General features: G+C 39.7%; 1 protein-coding gene across 1 annotated transcript in view; it reads left to right on the top strand.

The window, feature by feature from the left end:
- The first annotated feature begins 16,057 nt into the window (after positions 1-16,057).
- Positions 16,058-22,538, top strand: part of LOC146163386 (uncharacterized) — a 43,020-nt gene continuing 36,539 nt past the window's right edge. The window contains exons 1-3 of the mRNA XM_083380474.1: positions 16,058-16,960; positions 18,587-18,710; positions 19,175-19,615. Coding sequence (XP_083236600.1) covers positions 16,823-16,960; positions 18,587-18,710; positions 19,175-19,615 — 703 coding nt within the window. The 5' untranslated portion in view covers positions 16,058-16,822. The remainder of the gene's footprint in view (positions 16,961-18,586; positions 18,711-19,174; positions 19,616-22,538) is intronic.

Below are 22,538 nucleotides of genomic sequence, written 5' to 3'. Positions count from 1 at the left end.
CTTATTTTTGGTCTCTTTCGATTAATTCTGCAATTTCAGTTTGTATTGGAAAATATATTTTCGCAATAATAAGATTTGCTCTAAAATAATCGATAAAAACACGCCCTTCTCAGGTACGTCTCGCGATACGAAGTTCGACACAAAAAGTGCGATGTTATCACAGCATTGAGATTGCCAGCTCTCTCTAGGGGGCCAGAAGATTTAGTGGGTTTACCTTGTGGCAATATTGGCGGTCAACCGGGTGCCCGTCGGCTTTGACACGGCGGCCTTCTAAAGACACAGTGGGAAAAAGACTCGCGAAAATAGCTTTTATGCTTCGGCCCCAGAATGCGTTTTGTAAATGTTAGCTTAGCGCCGTCCGCTGAATAGCGTATTCCGCTTTTTTCTGGCACTCGCCCTCTTATTACGCAAGTTTCTTGAATGCCGCCCCGCACATAGTAGTCAGCCTTTAAGTGTCGAAAGCGAAAGATTTCGAGGGCGCTTTTGGTCACAGGAGTTTTTTCAACCAGAGCAGACAAGACTAGGTCTAAATCTATATGATGGTGCAGTGACTACTTCAGTTTTGAAAGCATATGTGGCAAATATTAGTAAAGAGAAACGATATTTGAACGTGAGAAAAAAATAATCGCACGTGTAAGTACCGTAATTTCGAAAGAAGTGCTTGGCCGTCGAGCTATGGCCGTTGTCGCACATTAAGGCTTAGTTCATTTGAAAAACAATTGTCTGTGTGCATTTTTAAGGTTTTTAAAGCCTCAAAAAATATTGAGGGACCGAAACAGAGTCCTAATTTTATGTAACGGTATCTCAAAATTATTTTTACGTGTTTGTGCACAGATATAAACTAAACAAACAGCCCATCAAAAGCTTCAGTTATCCCAGGATAGAGACAGCAGTTGCGCTAGTTAAGGAAACACGTCAATTTTTATGATCTAATGTCATGGAGCCCCGGCCCTCATAATAAAAGGTGAGGAACAAAGACAGCAAGGTAAAGATGATCAAGTTATTCTGTGCTATAGGGTTCCTACCCTGCAAAAAATATTATCAAGCAAGTCGCTGTTACGAAAGTTGGAGGCTGCGTTAAATTGCGCAACGTTTTAAACGCGTTTTTTGTGCATGCAGGATTGCAGACGATGTTTTTGTACTGAGTAGCAAGGTTATTCTAGCTTCGCGGGAGAACATTTCCCGAATTCCATAATCGCTCTAGCTTTGACGTCAGCCGCTATACAGGCCCGCGATAGGAATGAAGAGGCTTCGATCAGCACTGCAGGGCAGGTTTAGGCAAAGGGACATTTAAAGCTAAGGAAGATGCAGTTCCCTTTAAAACAGCAGATCAATTGTTTTTCTTAAAACTAGCAGAAAACATAGTCGACAAGATGATTCACACTTCAGCTCAGTGGTTCTCACACTGGAGTCTTTGAAAAGGTTTTTAGGGGGTTATAAGTTTGTAGAGTACAAGAACAACCACAATGTTTTTAGACCATACTATACCAGCAATTGTGAACAAACTTTACAATTGTATGCAGTTTGATTAATAAATACATTCACAAACAAATCATAATAGTCATCTTTCCTGTTCAGTTATTGTTATAAAAACATTGACATTATTTGTTAGTAGATTGAAGAGTGCGAAATTCAGTGTTAGAGTTGTTTTAGTACCTAGAATATTTTTCTAATTTTTCTTGTTAAAAAAAATACGGTGACCGGCCGCAAGGTACGAATATAAATGGAGAACACCTCTGTTTGACAATAATCGAATCTCGAGACCCCGGCGCTACCTACATGCCGAGGTTTGTCGAACGTCAGTCAAAACCTCCTTTCACCGCAATCAAAACACAATATCGGCCCGGCGCACTTTTCCACGTGTGCTCCAAGCGCTTGTTTGTGGAGCGCATTAACCGCAGTCTGGAATGCGCTTTCTCGAAGCGAACCCCCCTTTTCTCCGAATAGGTTGTTACTCTACATCAGGACTAGATCTGGAAGGCTAGATCGTGATTGAAGGCAAGCGATGCGAACCAAAACAATTTTTCCTGCGGGCGGAGCGAATATTGTAAATTGTTCGGTGCCGGATTTTTTACCTTTAATTGCCTATATTCCGGATTGACGGTTGTGATTATAGTTTACGGCTCTTCTACATTTGTTCCATTTCTTATAAATTGCAATGGCTCCCTATGGAAAATGGCAAGGGTTTATTGGAAATTTTTGGGGGCGTATATTATTTAATTTGTTTTAATGCTTTCGTTGCTGCCCGCCTTTTTTGTCTTGATGAAATAACGTTTATGATATTCCAATGAATAAATTAATCAATAAATATAATGTACTCTGTGTTTAAATAAAAATCTTATATTTTACGATTATAAAATTCAAGCAAGCCAAAAATCAACTTTCATTAAATTAATCGTCCTAAAAAAACAAAGTTCGCTAATAAAGGGCCAAAAAAGACAGCGGGCGGTAATATACTACTAAACGAAAAAACTTCAACGTGAAAAGCGTCAAACCCGACGTGGCATAGCACAGTGCCATAGCACAGTGCCCTTGCGATTTGCCACCTATTTGAGCACTTGGAAGCCACTCGACGAGATTGACAAGCCGATTGGACGTGCTTAATTCCCCGCCGATGACACCGCGTCCCAAATAGCTAATCAGTTGCTTCCTCCCAGCAGTTTCCATGTGAGTGTCTGTGAAGTTTGGACAACTTCAGCGACTGCAGATAACCGACGTTCCCCCGGTCCAGTTGTTAAATGTAGCCGGTCGGATTACGGCACCCCTATTTTGTTCGGCGTATCGCGACGTGGTTAATTCAGTTCGTTTTGGTCGTCGCGCATATCGTGGTTAGACAAAGGCAAGGTTGTTATTTTTTTTTGTGGGTAAAAGTTGAGTATATTTATAAAGCAAAATGACTGACTTGTTGTAATTTGCCCAAAAGGTTTTGGGCGCTGGTCTAAAATCCTATACCATACGTTTAAATTGTTGAATTAAGGCACAATATTGGGTTTGAGTGCGGGTTGGCGTTTGGGTTTGGGTGCAAGTATATTATTATATTTGTTTCCCAGCTTTCAATTTTGACGATTGGTTTCATAACTGTATTTCGTTACTGTAATCAAAAGATGATAGGATTCCAGAACAGCGACAGGTTTTGTTTAGTGTTTTGAAGCTAATTCGAGTTTGGACCTTTATTTTGCTCTTCGTCTCAGAACATGTTTAAACCAGTTCGGTTCGGCTCAATTCGGTGTTTTATGGGTGAAGGATAAGTCGTGCGATTCAAATGTGCCATGAAGATTGTATTTAATGTTGCGAACTTGAGTTTGGACGTTTTGTTTTTGTTTTTGTTTTGCAATGTAAAACGTGGCCGGTCACTTCAGACATCGTGGACAGCCAACGGCAAGGTCGTTTTATGGCGGTGAAAGTTGAAACGCTTGGCAAAGAGAGAGATATGAGCAGCCGCCTAAAATTCTCCCTTTAGTTACTTATACTGAAATGTTTGATTTGCTTGTCTACCTGTCGGTGTTTTTTACGCACTTCTGCTAAAGCGGTTGGAAAATTCGCCAACTAAAAAGTGTTTGGTATACGTACGTTTCGTTTGATGGATTTCCTGGAAATGACCCTTATCTGTCTGTTTTGATGCCAATTGCTGCAAGCGTACGTACCAGCGGTTTTGTTCTATTTTTATTTAGACACTTCTATCAACTTTTAATTTTAAAAAGAGATGCTTTCCGAAGCATTTTATCACCGTCTGTTAATCTGCGATTTCCAAGTGATCCAGCAATTGTCTGCCATTTTCCTTAACAAAAACCCAAATGACGATCTGCGAAGTTTAGCTGCGATGACTTTGGTGCATGGATCAAAGTGTACTATCAGTTCCTAATTAATCAGTTATAGGGCCAATGGTGCGTTTGGATTTAAATGAACTAAAGTGTACTCGAGATGGTTTATACTAGAAGAGCGGTATGTTTGATCGATTAAAATTGGCTCTAGATTGAATGGGTTACGTCACACGTTTTTTTACACTATATGCATTTTATCTAAAATGTTTTTCATACGATTTAACATAACTTTTTGTCCTAAGGAACAAATACTCACTGGCTTACTTTTTGAAATATTTATTGCAGTTATACCTTAACCTGAGGTAATGTTCCACAGATTATAAAACATATAAAATTGCTATAAAATTGGAACGCAACCCGAACTTTTAACATTTCGTTCGCGTCGCCGCGTTTGTGACGTCACATTGCTCTCGAGATAGGCGGGACAAATATTTACGGAAATCTGAAGGCACCACTTGCGGCTTGGGCGCGGTGCTCGAAAACTCTTGGGTCGAAGTATACGGACATCACATGCCGGATGATAAATGGGGAAACAGTTGGCCGGATAAATCTGCGTCGACGTGGGACCGCTGTATGTCGTTTCAGGTCGTCGTGTAGGATTGCAGTCTTGTTAAGTGCTGTTTTATAGCCGATGTGGATTACTGTTGGTTAATGTAGGTCTTTAGTGATGTAGGCGCCTAGTAATTGTTGGCACCTCTTGCTCAAGCCTTACTTGCATAGCGTATGTTGTCATTACCTTTTCAAATTTGGCAGAATGTCACTTAACCGTGAAAAAGCGAGTAAGCTGGTCAAATACTCGGGCTGTGAACCTTTATGTGAATAGTTGTGCGCAAGTTAAAAATAATACAGGAAAACCTAATCTGCTAACTTCAGACTAATTATATAAACAACAAATTAACGTCATTTTATGTGGTTATGTCTAAGTCGAAATCAAAGAATGCAGCCTAAAAAATATTATTTGCTAGAGATTTTCATTCATATATTTGGTAGACGCAACGCCATCCAGGTTCACTTATATCCTGACAGATATGCAATTGCGAATTTCTAATCTATAGCATTCCCGATGGGAAAAGAGAACCTGTCTATCACAGAAGCGGGCATAAGAAAATAAATCCTCTTTTTATTAGGTTTCGAGTTGACGAAAAACGCGAAAATAGCATAGAAAACAGCCCCCTACCCAACCCCCACCCCAATCCCCTTGGGGCAAAACAAAAAGCACGATAAGCACGATAAGCCCGATGTCATCCCCGTCCTATTCATACACGCTCAACCGTATAACCATCGCCCATACGCGGTCCTATACATAACGACCGACACCGGCTCTAAAGGCCAATAGCGCTGAACAGCCTAGAAATGTCGCTACCATTTCGTTTTGTCGTGCTTTTTTGCTTTTAAAGGAGAGTGGGCCCAGCCCAGGACAACTATTTCGAGGGGTTCCGTTTTTATTTCGCCGCGGTTTTTATTTACTCTTTAGTGGCGATGACGTCTCATGATCTTACCTGTTGTGTGGTCGTGCGTTTTCAAGGGCGGTAGTTAGATTTAGCGATGCTAATGTTTTTTAGTCGTGCTTGCACTTGCAGGGCCTACTAGGCGTGACAGGTTAATAAATGTTGTGTTGACTCATAAAAAATGGTTCACAGGCGGTAAGAATAAAAAAATATATATATTTATCGTTCGCTGCTCAATTCCTTTAAGATCTTAAATGTTTGGCAATAAAATTGTGTCAGAAGCGTTTTCGCTTAAATTGATAATGTCTCCAATAAATTTGGTAATGTTTTTGCTTGAATACAAATGGTAATATTTAGCATAGTGGATTTGATGTCTTTAGACAGGTAAAAACATATTTTGTTTCTGCGCAATATTTTGCTGGGAACTGTTCCCCGAACCGTTACTTATTAAGTTTCTCCATTGGTTGGCAATTTGGTAATAATATTGGGTTGGTAAACTTGTCGTATAAAATGTGGTTGTGTTCCGTGGCTCTAGAAAACATGGCACAAAACTGTTTAAATTGATGTAAGACGGATACCGTTTGAATAGGGTAGGTTAAATAGCCTACTATGTTCGCGAAAAAATACTTTCAGGCAGGTTCATACTAAACTAATAATAACACGCGTGCCCCTGGTGCATTGGATTGGCTTACCCCTGGTGCATTGGATTGGTTTACGCTTTTACTAGGTCTTTTCATGTTTTATCGTTTTTTCTAACGTTTTATGTCCTTAGTTTCCACGAACTGTGCATACTGTAGCATGAATTGACATCCAAGTTTAACGCTTATTGATATATAACTACCTAAAATTGACCTTTTAGGGTACGAATTATCAGTAAACTGTCTGGCTTCTTTACAAAATCGTGCCATAATTGCATTATTTGTTCTGGAATGTTAGTATGACGTTCAATGTGAACCCGTCAACCGTCACTGATTTGTTTTCCAGTTTTTACCCATTTTTGTCTTGTTTCCATGTATGTGACAAAGAAAGAAGGCTTGTAGAGGATCATATTTTCAAAAAATGACTGTTTTTTTAATAATTAAATTTTGTTGGCAGAACTTTTAAGCATAATGGTTGAAGATTGTGGAAGATGTAGTAAGAATGTTAAAGCCCAAACAGAAATAGAATATCTAAGCCCATACAGAAGTAACATGTTAAAAATGAGTAAAGAGCAATTCGAACCGTTCAAATTGATACCTATTTCTGCTTGAGTTTGATATTTTTATCCACGTTTAGCTGAACTGTTTTGCTTTATTTGTCAAAAGTAATAACTTATCGAAAATCGAATTATTATCTTTCGAAACTAATACAGGCGGTTGCCACCATTTGTTCAGCCTACAAAGGTGTTAAACTTATGAAGTGTATTAAATCGTCGACCTGTAAAAGAGAGTGTCTTTCCCCATGAAATTGGACACGCCGTGGTTTTCAATAGGTCAACGCGCAATATACGTGTTCTCGCCAGTCAAGGTGGGAGATACCTGTATGTCGCCGCACACCAAACGCGCTAAAGAAAATATCCATCATTTATCTGTACGGCGTAAAACCATGGCGACGTATTGTTGTGTGTTTATCCTTCCTTTTAAAGGCGCGCACATCACTCGACCTGAGGATTGGCATCTGTAGCGTGGGGGGCTAAGGGATTCTTGCCCTAGGCGGAATCCTTTTAAATGCACGCGGCGTCTCTTTGAAGCCTGTCTGATCCCACTTTGCTAAATCAACAGTGTGGTACACGGTGTTGTGCACCAATTTGGTATTCCGCCTTTTTAATTAAGGTCCTGGTCATTGCTTGAATTGTGGAGTTCAAGATGGCAGTTGTGTCACCATAAATATGCTTAACTGCACTGAGACAGCATTTTCTTCTTAGTAAGTAGAAAATAAAAGTAGAAAAGTTTCTGCAATACACTGACAGTGTATTAACGTTAGGCGATTCACCTTAACATAGCTCAAAATCGTAAGTTTATCCCACTTTAACACGGGTGTTTTGCTATCAAGGTGAATAATAAATCGGCAGATCCTTACTCCAAGTGTATGGATCCTGTTGGTGAATTTGTGAACAATCTTTTTCTTCAAATTTTTGTTGAAAGAAATTAACACTTATGTTGTTTGGGAGTAAAAGAGGTAGGCGTTTTACACGCGAAAGGCAAACGACGTTTTATTTCCCACAAGCCCGCTTCCTAACTTTCGCCTATCGAATTGATATTTTGCATACAGTGATTCAAATCGTCCTGTAAGTAAAGACACCCGCCAGTCGTCAGCCAGAGCGGTTTGACAGCGATTGATTGCGCGTGTCTGCTTGCACTTGACTTTCACTTCGCCGGGTTATTTTGGGTTCGACACCAGTCGCCGTGATGTTTTGACGGAGCGGCTTGTCATTCCCCGTAGCTTTGTTGACTCAAGAAAAAAATTGCCCAAAATGCACGCCAGCTTTTTTAAAATATATAAGTACGCATTTAACACTATGCTAGTTTAAAAAGAACAAACTTATACATTAATTAAATTTAATACAGATCTTGAATAAGCAACACGTTCGGCGCCTTTTTTCGTCACGCAAGAATAATCTGGGATGACTCAGTTATAAATCGGGTCTATTGGATATTGAAAAATTCTTAACCTGAGTATTTTAGATTAGGATTTCGAAATATGGGCTAATGTTGTACTTTTTATGAAAAGGCCCTTGCGCTTCAGTGAGTGTGTACATAATCAAAAAAATATTCTATAATCATTTGTAATCGAGCGTCCGATTTTATGTGTTGATAAATAAAATATTTCCGATAAAACATATTGAAATTGTTCGCTCCTAAAGCTATACTTGGGTGAATGATGTGTGTTTCCTGTAATCAAGTTTTTGCACCCACTCAAGGCTACTGTGATTTCATTGCGGTTTCGTATGTTTTAAATAAGTGTAACCCAGCAAAAACATTTAGGCCTCCCTCCCAAACGCGGCGCAGCTGTTCTTAATGCAACACACTTAACATCCTTGATCCGCGCAATTTGTCACACAGCGAAGGCTTAATATGCAGTAGCCCTCGTTTACCGGTTGAGCAAGCCGCCCTTCGTCGTGCGTATTGCAAGATCACAAGCTGATACGCCTCATAAATCTTTTAACAGCGCGACTGAGTGCGGGGTTTTGGGCTCGCGAGCACGCGTAGCCTGGGCGCCACACTTGGGTGCAGGCGTTTTTTTAGCAAGTTTGCGGGGTGAAGTTGATTATGTGTGTGCAGTTTTGTAAACTTTGAATAGAGTACAGTGTCTGAACAATTTTGAACTGCTCATAGTGTGCCAGCGCAGCTGAAAAGTACAGGGCTTTTAACGACAGGTGTACCGTTTACAGGTCTTTGGTTTGTGATTATTACTTTATTGAGGCTCGACTTCTGTTCAGGATACTTCGAGTTCAATCCGAATATAGTAAACGTTTGTTACAGGGCTTTATAAAATAATTGGGCAAGTAGGCCTACTTTTTGTCGGCGAGACAAAAAACTGTGTCATATAGATCGGAAACATTGTTTTGTTCATTTTTATGGTCTAATTTGAACGTTTACTATCTGCCAAGAACAACGCCTTACGTTAAAATATGTCGACGAACAAGTTGTCGACGAAAGAGTCTTTTAGTCAAAAAAATGTAAAAAATAAACTGTTGCGCATTTAACTTACCCGTAAGGGGCGTAAGAGGCTGCAAATATAATGCTTAAATATTCACAGGCATTTTAGCAATCTTGATTCTGCCCTAATTAAAGTCACATCTGTATCGCCTACCAGGGGTGTCACTTTTATTAGTCGTTAAACCAAATCTGCATTTAGCAGTTGAAGGTCAGAAGGTCGAGAACCTTAGAGCTTTAATGTTGCCAGCTCGCCCTCGAATTTACGACCCTCCAGTCGCTAAACTTGGCAAGAGAAGCGTCGCTTTCCAGGAATGTGTTTGTTCTACCCAACCTGACTTATTAGCACAATCCAAGGATAAAAAATCCCCACCAGTTCCCGGTTGTGTTTGCACTTGATGTGGGCTTTGATACCTGAGCTTTGTTTGACATGCCGTATACTTGCGACACCAGAGTGTTTTGCAGTTTGAGATAGAATGTTAAGAATGAGAAAGATTTAAAATGGGCGGGTCATGTTTTGCATTGGGGCGTCTGTGTTGAATAACGGAACTCAACCCCAACGTCTGACGGCTACGATTAACTTATACAACTGCAAACGGCAAAAACTTTATTGTTGGATTGTTTTTTATTACGGCTTAATTTACACTCTCGCGGGCTAAATTTTACCTCTGACAAGGCGGTAAATGATTGATCGGTAACACAGTCTTTTTTACATTAACAGTTAAACGGCTGGGTTTGACACTCTGTGAAGCAAAGCAGGAGTACACAAAAAACCTCATATGTGTAGGTCAAAAAAAGTTGAACCTTTATAAATGCTGTCTCGTTAACTGTGAGATCGCTATAGATCAGTGATTCCCAAACTTTTTTTCTCGCGTACCATTTTGAGCTTTTGTACAGTGATCATGTACCACTAATTTAGGCCTACATCCGACTAGAATATCTTAAACTATAACTATGTTGGCATATAGATAAGAAAATGAGCATGTAGCTGTATTAAAGTTCAACAAATGTCATTTCAGGAAGACATAAAATCCAAAAATTAAACAAAACACAGCAAATAGTTTTAATGCGATTTATGTAGTTGTTTTTTCTCCACCAGCTGCTAACAATTAGAGTTTTATTACTTAACAAGATAAGTGTTACGTCATAAACATGCGGAACCTCAAATTAAAGGTAACTAAAACGCAACATCGCAAATTGCCCAATCTGAAAGTTTTAAAAGTTGAAAGTTGTCGGAAATTGATATAGATGCTTCAAAAAGTTTTCGCAAAATTTATACGTTGTCGCGTACCACCTAAAAGACTCTCGCGTACCACCGGTGGTACGCGTACCACAGTTTGGGAACCACTGCTATAGATGAATCATTGTTTTAAACTCATGGCAAGCTATTTTTTTTTTTTTTTAAATACAAAAAAATGTAAGAAAAATCCGCTTAGATGTGGTGAACCTCAGTAAACGAACCTGGCCAAATTTTCAACTTTGGGATTTTAATCAAAGGACTACCTTTATAAAGGTCTACCTTACAAAGCATATTTTATTTATGAAATGTTTAATCAAGTGTAGGTCAAGCTTAGTTTTGCGTCGTATACGTGTCTAGCTTGGAAAACGTTAGCTCATGGTACCCTGTCGCGAAACATATCACACTGTTGAACACTGCCACCGGTATATAATTGGTCAGTTGTCCTTGCACCAACTCATTACGGGCGACTTACAGTTATTTTGCGACCCGAGATAATCGGACAATAATCTGGGACATGGGAACCGGGGCCTATGAGCGGTATTAAAGCGAAATCCTAATCCGTGTACATAATAATATACATTGGTAAGCTGCTGTGTGAACAACAGCACATAATGCAAGAAGATCGAAATTATTGTACAGAATGCCAAACGTTTAACTAAGTTCGAAAACTTCAGTTAGTAAGTTCAGAATAGAATTTACATTTTTGTCTTTGATTCGGTTTAGTAGGTGTATACTGTCTTTCTGATGGATGTTTATATAGCTTTGTTAATTGTATAGGTTAGGTGGAATGTTAGAGAGGTTGTTTGAGGTATCATGCTGTATCGTAAACCCGCCATTAGGTGTTGCGTTGGGCGCATCCTTTATTATTTTATCGTAAAACTATATATTGCTTGTGTTTGACTCGAACAATCTTTCGTATCTGTTTTTTTTCTTAAACCGGCAAATTAATAAAATCTCGTAGATTCAAGACTTATGTTGCCTAATGTCGGTTCACAATGATGAATGAAATGCACATGCCTTTCACATTTAAATTTGTTTGGATGTCCGACAATATCGCATCCAAGTTTAGACTCGATATCCTTTGAAAATAAAGGTTGTGCTACATACTGTAGTTTGGTGCCGGTTGCTCAATAATCAATTAAGGGATAGCATTTCAGTGATGCTAAGCGGTACATCACTCTTTGAGAAATATTTTGATTAGAAAATAAAAAGAGTTGACAAAGGATGTAACTTCTGTATTGTCATTGATGTTTGGCACAATACCTTGGCCAACGTACTGTATAGTGCCTGACTAGGTGTGGATTTAATATTAAGTAATAGATTGAAGCATTGTTGTTGGATTTAAGGCAGGGGTGGGCAACATACGACCCGCGGGCCGGGTCCGATCTTCTTAAGTTCTTCGTTTTCTTTGTGTTCTTAGGTTTTTGTGTTGGGTTCAAATTAGATTTAGAACTAATATTTTCCCATGGATTTTGCCAAGAAACGTAAAGTTGAAAAACAAGTGTCGCGAATTGGGGTTCTTTCGGTTTGATACGTAGAAGGTAACGCCAAAAAATAAAATCTACAAATACCGCATACCCAACGCATATTATTGGGGTTAAGGACTGGGGTCCGGGTTAGCGTTTGAGTTTGGGTGGGTCAAGTATAATTATATTTATTATTAATAATAATGCTTAAGCCACCCAAACTCAAACGCTAACCCGCACCCTAAACCAAACAATATGCCTTCCGGTGCGGTATTTGTGGATTTTTATTTTTTTGTGTTTCTTTATACGTATCAAAACGAAAGCGAACTTAACAAGCATTGGATGTCCAAATACTTTTTCACTCAAGACGACAAGAAAGCAGTATGTTTGCTGTGCAATGAAAGTGTGGCGGGTTCAAAGAGTACAACATTAGTCGCCATTATGTATAGGTGAATAAATACACGATTATTGTATCGATTCAGAAATTCGGCCCGCCAAGTACTTCTTTTTCCCATATCTGGCCCGCCGACTGGAGAAGTTGGGCATACTATTTGACCAAAATGTCTCAAATCTGTTGTACAAAAATCAAGTATGTTGTAGATATCAATATGCCTGTGGTTATCATGATTGCAAAAGTTGACACTTTTGTTTGATTTCTTGCACACAATGTTGCAAGGTGAAGCCGACATGGATCGCTTCTAAATTTCGCAAGGTTTAAATGTGTTAAATCGCTTCTTTCATGGCCTATTTTTTAAGTCAGTTTGGTTGATTGGTATTGCAAAACCGTACAGTAGCATTTCAATGATGAAAAAATAACAGGAAAACGTAATTGCGGACGTTTGAAAATTAATAACACGATCCTGTATCTTTAATTACGAAACCGTCAAACATCCTCTTTTGCATTCGGGATATTATAAATTCGGCCGTAAGTTTTGCACATAGACATAGATATCAAGACATCTTACTCAATTTCGAAAAGTAAACAATTGCGAGTTTGTGTACAAGAAGTTTTCAGACAGGAAGCAAAACGCAGTCAGGTTACCCGATTGTATGATAAAATTCCCATAATCAAATACATCAGTTATTTTCTGCAAAATTGGGCACTGGCGTTGCTACCTTTGATCAGCATCAAGGTTTACGCTAAACTTCCGTTCCTCAAACAACGACAAGTCACCAAAACAACACTATAGACAGTATACCAAGGAAGTTTATGTCATCCAGTGTAGCGTTTCCTCACTAGTTTCCTAACACAAACGTCGCTCGACCAACCGGTTTACCTCATGTGCCTTCTGTGTTTCTAGCCACCCCCGAATCCAATAGGGCCAATTTTGGCGCACGTGTGCTGCTGTGACGTATACAGGGCTGCAGTGTCGGACACCAAGCACACGTAATCGAGTCTGTCGCACGCTTTCCCTTTTTGTGAACCCGAAAGACCCCCCAAAGGAGATGAACAGCAACCAGGTTTGTACGCGAGCTTGCTTGCTTGTATCGGAAATGCTGACGGTTTAGTTGAGCATTTTAGGTGCTCGATTGCTACACGTGCCTGAGCTGTATAAATGCATGTTGCTTAGATCTGGAGCGGTAGCACGACCTTTTGACAAACTTTCACATTATTTAATGATTAGTAATCGTAATAAAAATAATAATTATATAATGAAATGACGTTATTCCGGTACTTATTTGTTTTATCCAATGTTTCGGCTACCAGAAGAACTTTTTTTCAGTATATACTATGCCTGGTAGCAACAGCATAAGTAAAGCCATATTATTTGATAAAATCGACATTTCGCTGTTTCGGCAAAACCTTATGCCGTCATCAGTGTAAGTTAAAAAAAAAACAAGTTTTTCACTGATGATGTCATGAGGTATGGCCGACGCGTTCGTAAACACGAAATGACGATTTTATCGAATATTATGGCTTTTATTTCATTTTTAGTTGTTTTCTTGAATTGAATCACACTGAGTATACAAAACGTAGGAACCGAAAATCTGTTTGCTAAGATATGTACGATAATGGTATAATCACTCATATGAAAGCACCATTATTATCCAAAACACAGCATAATGTGGAGTGTGGGCAGCGAACCGTTCTGCCATAACAATCGTTTTCATTTTTATTTTCGTTTTTCTTTCTTTACATTTTGATTTAGGTTTTGTAATTATTTTGATCTTAATCGATCGGTGTGCACCCAGAGCAATTTGGTTTCACCATCCACAATCAGGAAAATTCCCTTTACTTTAATTGCGTAGGTTTGTTTAATAGTTTTCCGTTATTTTGATTCTAGTTTTCTTCAACTACTTTGCATGATATTGATTTTCCATTCAAAGGAAAAACCGTCACCTTAATAATTTTCTCCACTGTAAATGTAACCATGTTTCCGCCAATTGTCAAAACAGAGCCATGACTGATTTCTTTCTTATCTATTAAAATGTACGAACAAGATTGGTCACTTAATACACAAGTTTATAATTTAACTTGTTAAGGACACATTGAACAAATCAAAAGCATTTTGTAGGACGTTTCGACAAATGCGAATAACCACAGGTATACGTGCCGAAACGCCCGACTGAAGATAGGGTTTTCCCATTTGCTGTTCATACTTAAATGTAAAGGCTGGAAACTGAAAAACAACCGAACTTTAGCCGTGTGGAACTGTAAATTTGTTCCGTTTGTCCCGCTAAAAAAATATTAACCAATTTACCAGAAAGATGATATCGTAAAGTGTCACCGTTTCGTCTTTCTTTAGCTAGGTTATCTTGCCTTTAAATAAGGATTTCATAACAATTTAATTCCCCCATTGCTTGATTGGTTACTGTAGTGTAGAGACAAGCGCAGGCGAACGGTAATTGCAACCGAGGAAGCTCGATTGGAAATCACCCGCATTATTGTCGCACCTCCGTACCATTTAATTATAATTTACCGGAGGCTGTCGCCTTCAAAGTCGATACGCGCCGCTCGCGGGTTTAATTAAAAGGAGCACTTACGTGCTAATTCGTGTGTACTTGGATACTCTGCAATTAAATTTAGGAGGAAAGCAAAAGAAAGCAACATTAAGAACGCAGGCCCGCGTTTTTCGGAACTCTAACCTCTAGGGTTGCGCCATTCGTGTTTATCCAATATCTACGATGTTCAGCCGCCATGTAAACCCGCTTGTTTTATTCGGAAGATAAGACGCAACATAAAACAACAGGAAATCGGTTTATACAAGCAAAATCAGCCCTAGGGCCGATTGCCCGAGTTAATCTACAGTGACAGGGCTTACTTGTCGTTCGCAATTTTAGGGGCAACTTTGCGATGTAAGCAGTGACAGACAACACGCTAGCCACGTGTGCACAACAAGCTGTACGACACTAGTGTACAAGATCAGCCTGTTGCTGCAACCTGTGTTTAGGAAGCCTAGTCGTGCGTGAAAGCTGGAAGGGTGCTAAAATGCCAGTCGGGATCTTGCCAGAGGCTGGATGTACTTTCTGAATTCAGGTTACTTTATCGAGTTAGATAGAACTCACAAAATACCTGTTTTGACATTACTATGTGGCACAAACAATGGGATTTTAGCTTTTAAAGAATCCTTTGAGCGGAAAATTATAGCTTTAATCAATAATTGAAAACGTGTCTAACAATGTAGACGCTTTTCCTGTTTTAAACGGTTATTAAATCGGAAAACTAGCCGCTTTTTTCCTTTATTGTATAGTTCCTAAATGTTGTTCGTGCGCTTCAAGGGACTCTGCACAGGAAATTGCGGATTTATTGAATAACCAATATCAAACAACAGTTTATTCAGCTTTCGACAAATGTCAAATAAAAAACTTCTGTTTTCTTTACTACAATCAACAACATGCATTTGTAGTGCACGCATTGCTTTTAAATAACGAGTTATGGCTTGATTATTGAAAATGAAAAGTTCTTAACAACTTATGTGACTTTTTCAATACCTTCACTCCTTTATTTTGCCAGCATTTTATCACAATAAAAAAAACCTCCAGTCTACAGCCTCGCATTCCTGTAAATTATTAATGGGCAAGTGGAGCGCCTCAAAATTTTCGCAATCGGTTACAGTCGCGTTAAAAGTGAAGGGTGGCCCTCCCCCCATTTAGCGATGACAAATCGGCATTGAACGGGCGTCGTTATTCCATTTGCGAAGACAGCCGGAGGTCGAAAGGATTCTTTCCCGGGAAACGTAATCCATCGCGCCCGATCGTACCTTCGTGCGGTTTGATATCGATTCTGCGGGAAATGGAGCCTTGTTTTCCCGCGGGAGCTGCTCGTGCCGCTCGAAATCTATTAACGTTTAGCGTCGGTCTTTAGAGCAGACGTAGACTAGACAGACGCGCCTATGAGACTTTGCTTGTCGGCTCGCCGAGCATGACTGACTGTTCAGTACCCTTGCTGACAGGGTTTCGCGCCAGTTGCTTCGACTTTGGGGTCAGCTTTAAGAGTTATTATGAGTCGAAGCGCAGCCTTGTATATAGGCGAGTTGTTTTTTAGGTTCGGAACATTTGAGTCCTTGAAGCACTCAAATGGTCAGCAGAATGTTTAGACTGAAGCACTGGTGAGATGCCACGCAACCGAATCAGCCTACAGAGTCACCTTTGGTAGCAATGTACTTTATCTTCAGCGTTGTTTACAGTCAGGAAAGAAGTTTACTAATAACTTAGTTATTTAGCTTCACACAAAGATCGTATTTCAGTGTAGTTTTATTTCAAATTAGTATTATAATTTCATCAGTTGAGACTGTAAGAATATAATTTGTGTACGAGCGAGACATACATTTTGAATTTCAACTCTCAGATAACAAATTTGCCCATATGTTTTGAACGGATTAAGCGACTAGGTGGAGAATTGCGTAACGTGATGTTCAGGTTTATCGGTCTATGTTTCCAAATGGTCAACTGGCATATAGTTCGAAATTCTTTGCCTCAAAACCATTAAATTTATCATCGGACAAAAAACAACCAATCGCAAATTTCTAACCCCTATTGCTACCTATACCATTTAATAATTTGCCAAACTTTGCAACATTTCAATTGTTTGCAATTTTTGTAATACGACTTATTATTGTTTTATTCAGGGAATTCGTTATCTCGTTGCTTTATTTTTTCGCTATGTTGAAGTTGTTCTGCAACATTGTTTCTCAAATTATTCATAAATTTGTGCAATACAAACATTGGCGCAGGTTGATTTAATACCGATGGGCGAACGTTCGTGCGGAATATGACTTTCAGGGATCGAAAGCATTTCAGGCATTCTCGGGTTTTCCCAGGGGAAGTGTGTTGGCGCCGATACGACATAACATCAAACGTTACAAAACCAAGGGTGGCTAAAACCTGTGGGAAATATCACAAAAACATTGTAAGCAAAACCTTTCAGCATGGGAAAGTTTGAAATCTTGCACTTTTTCTACAATAGTTTTTAAAAGCGCTATTATGCAATTGTAGACAACTGACTGTACAAGATGTTTGCACGTGGAGCTCGTGGCTATCCTTTCTGCTTTGTATCCTTTCGTTTATACCCACACATATACCACTTACAAATGCATTTTGTTTTAAAACAAACGTAAATTTTGCTCGAAAGCAAGCGACCTGTTTTTTTCAAAATTGATGACCGGCGAAGGAAAGAGGTTCGACGCTATCGATTAGTGGGCCAGACAAAGGGCTTGGGTTACAGACGGGTGAGAATTTTTAGTCCAGTTTACAAGGCCAATTTAAAGCAGTTCGGGTCCCTATTTAGGCTTTTCTGTATCAAGAAAACGGCACAAAAGCCGGTTGAAAAGTGTGAGTGAGATATTTTTAAAGCGTTTTTATAAACTGAACAGGGATCGAAAAGCGCCACAAATGCATGTATTTTGGTTTAATATTTTTTCGAATAGGTTGCACAAATGGGCCTCGTATGAGAACACATATATTTACTGTAGGGACTTGGTTACCCCTCAATTTTGGACGATATTACCAGGGGGCCATTGGGTGTCCTTGCGTTTATATTTGTAACATAAGAAATGTTAAACACTGTGCTCTCCTTCTACATGCAAATTTCTACATGCAAGTTAATCCTTCTACATGCAAGTTACGATTAATTGACCACAAAAACGCCTTTCCATGACCGACTTAGTTTTGTAGTTTGAATTATTATGCTGATTAAAACCAAACCTTCATGAGGGCCCAAAAATCTTTAACGACCGAGGGTTGCCATCGTCCTGTCAAAACTTTGGTGCGTTTAATTTCAAGCCAGTCAAATAACCAGCAATGTAGACTTGGAAATCGCGTAATATTCAGTAAGAGCACGATAGAAGAATTTTTAGTTGGGAGTCATGCCAAGACCGGCAATTATTTTTCACGCCAGTGCACCGAACTTTGCTTTCTATCGAGCGACTGAAAAGCTTACGCGATACACACACGAGCCAAAGTGCTTTTATCATCAATTATTTAAACAGGCGAAGATAAGCTGGGGCTTGTTCAGGAAAGGAATGTGTACGGAAATCGGCGTATATGTAAACTTTAAAGCAGTGGTTATTAAACTGGGGTTCGCGGATTCCTGAGGAGTCGTGAGGAAGTTTAAAGGGGCCCGTGCAACATCTGTTAGGTGATACATTATGTTATGTGGAGCATAATCATCAAGGTGGTTATAATGAGTTTTTTACTTTTCAAGGAAGTTAAAGGGGTCCACTATGTGTAAAGCTTCGAGGTCCACTGATTAAAAGCATAAAAATCAGTACCAGTAATAAGACCCAACTGCAAGTTAATCTTAGTTGATAGTCGTATTTGTCTTGGTAAAAACACTGAATCAAAGTGGCAGTGTTGTGTATTTAACTGTTGACGGCTTCGCACAACCGTGCTTCGTCCGGTCAGAGTAACGAAAACTTATAAAACAACAACAAAAAACTCGTAATCCGTTTCGAGTGATTCAATGTCGAAACACATCGCTTTTTGACTTGTTTTTTTGTTGCCGCTGTTGTAATTTTCGCCGTATGTGTTTGTTCAGAACGTTCTAGCAAAGATTAGTCCGCGCTATCAGCTGCAGTACAAGATCGACCTGGCTCTGCAGCGCCTCTACGAAGACATGGACGGTCAGGAAGAAAAGGCGGACGACTACAGCCACGATTCAGGTAAATTCTTCTTTAAATTGTTGTTGCTTGTTCTCTATTGTGATAAGAACCCCATTAGTAATATCCCGGTAATTGTACAGTGTATTTTACTGTAGTGGATGGCTATATAGAAAATACCATTATACTAGTTTTTACTAAATACAGCTGTTCAAACCCTTGTTTTTCAATTTGAGTTGTTTTTTGTACTATGATACGTAAGCCGTTACTGTTGGTCAAAACATGACTTCAGAAGCGCTATGTGTATGTATCTTCCATTAAACATTTGCCTATGAGTTTTGTATTTCAAAACCAAATTTTAATTAACTTCATTTATTTACCTCATTATATCGGCATTATTAATTTCAACCTATACGCCATGACGCAATCGAGGAGCCCGATTCATTCAGCTCAATACACATTTAATTAAACAGAATAACTCTGTAATATTAGACAAAACCAATAAAACCCAATCAATATGCTAACAGATGCAAACCAACTTCCCGCGCAAACCGCCAGCGATGCTGAGTCATCGTCTAAGTCATCGTCATCCGACTCCAGCTCCAGTAACTTGAGCGACCAAGAATCGGAAAATATCGAGCTTTTCGAACACGACGCGGCGGCGACGCGAAACAGCACTGTTACGTCATCATCAGACGACAGCGACGGGGAGCTGGGATCCCGACGGGGGCGGAAATCCCCCGAACCCCTCAGACAACCACAGGTGCAGACGGATTTCGATTTGAGCGCTGGTCAATTAGACGGGAACGAGAAACGTGACGATTTGGATGGCCAAGTGCAGCCGACCGTGTCGGATGGCGTCATCCATGCTGGTGATGACGTAGCTTCGGCACCTGTGCCCAAGCCGAGGCTGAGGAAGCAGCTGTCGGCGAAACAAGAAGAAGAGTTGACAGCTCATGAGCATGCAGGTAAATGAAAACTTATCTTATCGCTGTTTTGCTTGTATGCCATAATGTTCAGGTACCATAAATAAGTTTAGTTGTCCAAACAGCTTATAATAAAACGTGCCTTTGACTCTTGTGCGTTTTACTGGGCGGTGAGACAAGTATATTTGATTTGTTGTCGAAACTTGTTTAAAAACGCGGTATTGTCAAATCTACCAGGAACATACACATACACTGTTTTTTTTTTCTGTTTAAATGCGTTACACTTACAGCTCAGTATACGAACAGTTTCATCTCAATGAAATTCATCAATGTCTTGTTAAAAAAAAGTTAAGAAAAAACACACAACAAAGCACCTTTTAAACGTGAACATATTTTAAATTTCTCAGCAGCTCAGTCGTAGTCAAAGTTAAACAACAAACCCGATAAAGGGGTTCCTTTGGACCAGTTCCAAAAGTATTTCGCGCAGTCATCGCCTACCAATCGCCATAACCGCTACTCACGCGTTCAAATTGGCACCTTATAGCTTTACTTTTACGAGTTGGTTTCTTTCGGCAAAGCCGCGACGCGCAAAACGTGTCTGACAGAGTTGTAAAACGCGAGTTCTTGCCGAAAGTGTTGGCCCTCGAATAACAACAGGCGCTCGAAAACACCCAAATATGGCAGGGCGAAAATCTTGCGCTGAGCTCTTGTTTGCACAAAGCGAAACCGCATGGATAGGGTTTCGCGTTTCACGTGATAGCGGTCTGGGTATTTTCGCGGATTTTCGGATTGGCGTTGTAGACCAACGGGTTAATAGCGTATGAGTAAAACTAATTTGTTGTAGTAAATACAATTTAAATACAAGGATTGTCAGTATCAATTTTTTGATCCAGAGGTGCATAAATTCTGCAACCTGGTTTGACGCAGCTCAACGCCCAGTATTCTATTATACCGTGTGACGGGACTTTGAATATCCAGTTTGAAAATTACATATTTACAGTCCGTGTAATTTCTACAAAGTTGTCCTTTACACAAGGTTGATATTATTTGTTCCCCTTGCTCTAGTAGAATTGCGCAAATTATGCTGGAGTTCCTGTTGCACTATTGTAGTCGACTTGCGAAAAAAAATTGCAGATTGGCTACAGACGTTTGTTAATATGGCGATTAAAGGTGTCCCATAATATGGATCGGAGCCCATACCCGATGCCAATGGATTTACCATCAGTACTCGTACGATACTAGGTGGTCTCCGTCCAAAATTACCCAAACTTAGGAATTTTGGACATTATCTGCCATCCAGCAAAGCGGATTGTACATAAAAAGCTTATTTAAAAAATGTTATATAGGTTAATAATTTGAGGTAACTAAACATCTTAACCGTAACAGTAAAGCAATCTTTGACCAAAAAACATGAAAATCCACCTTTTAAGGTTTAAATTCGCCTATGTTGCTTGTTGGAGAATAGTAATGACGCCATTCGGGATAGGATCGGATCACGATACGTTTTGTCCTGGAAATAATAATGGTATCGGTATCAGAATAAAATTTCATGATTTAACATTCCCAATGGTATTCACTAATCATCTTAAAGCAGGGGTTCCCAACCTTTTTACAATAACGTACCAATCGGACACTCTGTACTACCACGCGTACCACTTCTTGCAGAACAACTATTTTCATCGAATCAAATTTTTATCTTTTTTTAGCCTCCAATTTGAATTATTCAACGCTATTTGTAGATTATGCTATAAAACAATTGATGATATCGATCAAGAGCAGTCATTTGGCATAATTAACGCCCACTGCTGTTCTACGGCGTCGCACAGCTATTTGAAGCAACTGTGCTTCTTGCTGACAATCCGGGTTTTTATGAAAAAACGAAAGCTACTCGCGTACCACCTAAAAAACCTTCACGCACCACTAGTGGTACGCGTACCACAGGTTGGGAACCCCTGTCTTAAAGCGACTTCGAGTGAAAGTGTGCTTGTTTTTGTCGTAATCAAATTTACAACCTTCTTTGCACTTCTTGTGTAACCGACAGAGAAGGACCGTATTTATTATTCAGTGGAACTCAGTTGTGACTTGACAATTTATTTATATCTAACAAATGTACAAATAAGGAGAGTGAGGTAGCTTTACATACACAGTGCGTTTAACACGTTAAAATTGTTCGCAGCGCGTCCTACCGTTCAATTACCGGTAAAAACGCTGCACAATTGCCATGTTGTCGCTCGAATGAAGGGAAAGCGATTCCAGCGCGCCCACGCCATATTTATACACACACGAGCTTACATTTATTTATAATACGTATAGCGTCTGCCGTGTGGAATACACGGTGCTTGCTTCCTGTCTGTTAAATAACGCCGTCATAACCCAACCAGGGCCCCTTTGAGGAAGATGTGTAGGGGGGTTGATTTTCCGAATCTACAGGGGTCAAAATATGTTTTTGGGGGGGTACCTAAACCTTACATGACCGTTTTTTTTTTTTTTATAGAAGACTTAAATTTCACGGGTTTTGCAAACTTTTCGCCTTAAACTGACAATGTTTTAACTTACGTACGTTTTTTTGGAACATCAATACACGCCTACGCATATTTCCCGTTTACCGGTGACGCTGTCTCACATTACCTTGCTTGCAAATGCTGACGAGCCGCCGTTAAAACGGGCGTTTCCATGCTTAAAGGTGCGAACGAGGCGAAATTGCAATAGTTGAAATTGCCGGGTTCCATGTAATGTTGTTTAACGGCCTGCTCACAGAGTATTACAGGCAAGGGAATTGATCTGGACGGTGCAGTTTCTTATGTGGAGAGTTGTCTGACGCAAAGCTGGTTTTAATTGTGCAACGATTAAGTGCGCAGGACTCATAGCGTTAAAAACTCAATTGCCTGAGCCCTGCTTTAGTTTGACTTCTCAAGGTTGGTACTTTTGATTGCGCATAACTTTTTTAAATAAAGTGAAGGCCTAT

Source organism: Ascidiella aspersa, chromosome 2, assembly GCF_963924565.1.
Source record: "Ascidiella aspersa chromosome 2, kaAscAspe10.2, whole genome shotgun sequence".
Classification (NCBI taxonomy): domain Eukaryota; kingdom Metazoa; phylum Chordata; class Ascidiacea; order Phlebobranchia; family Ascidiidae; genus Ascidiella; species Ascidiella aspersa.
The sequence above is the reverse complement of the archived record's forward strand: the minus strand, read 5'-3'. Positions and strand labels throughout refer to the sequence as shown.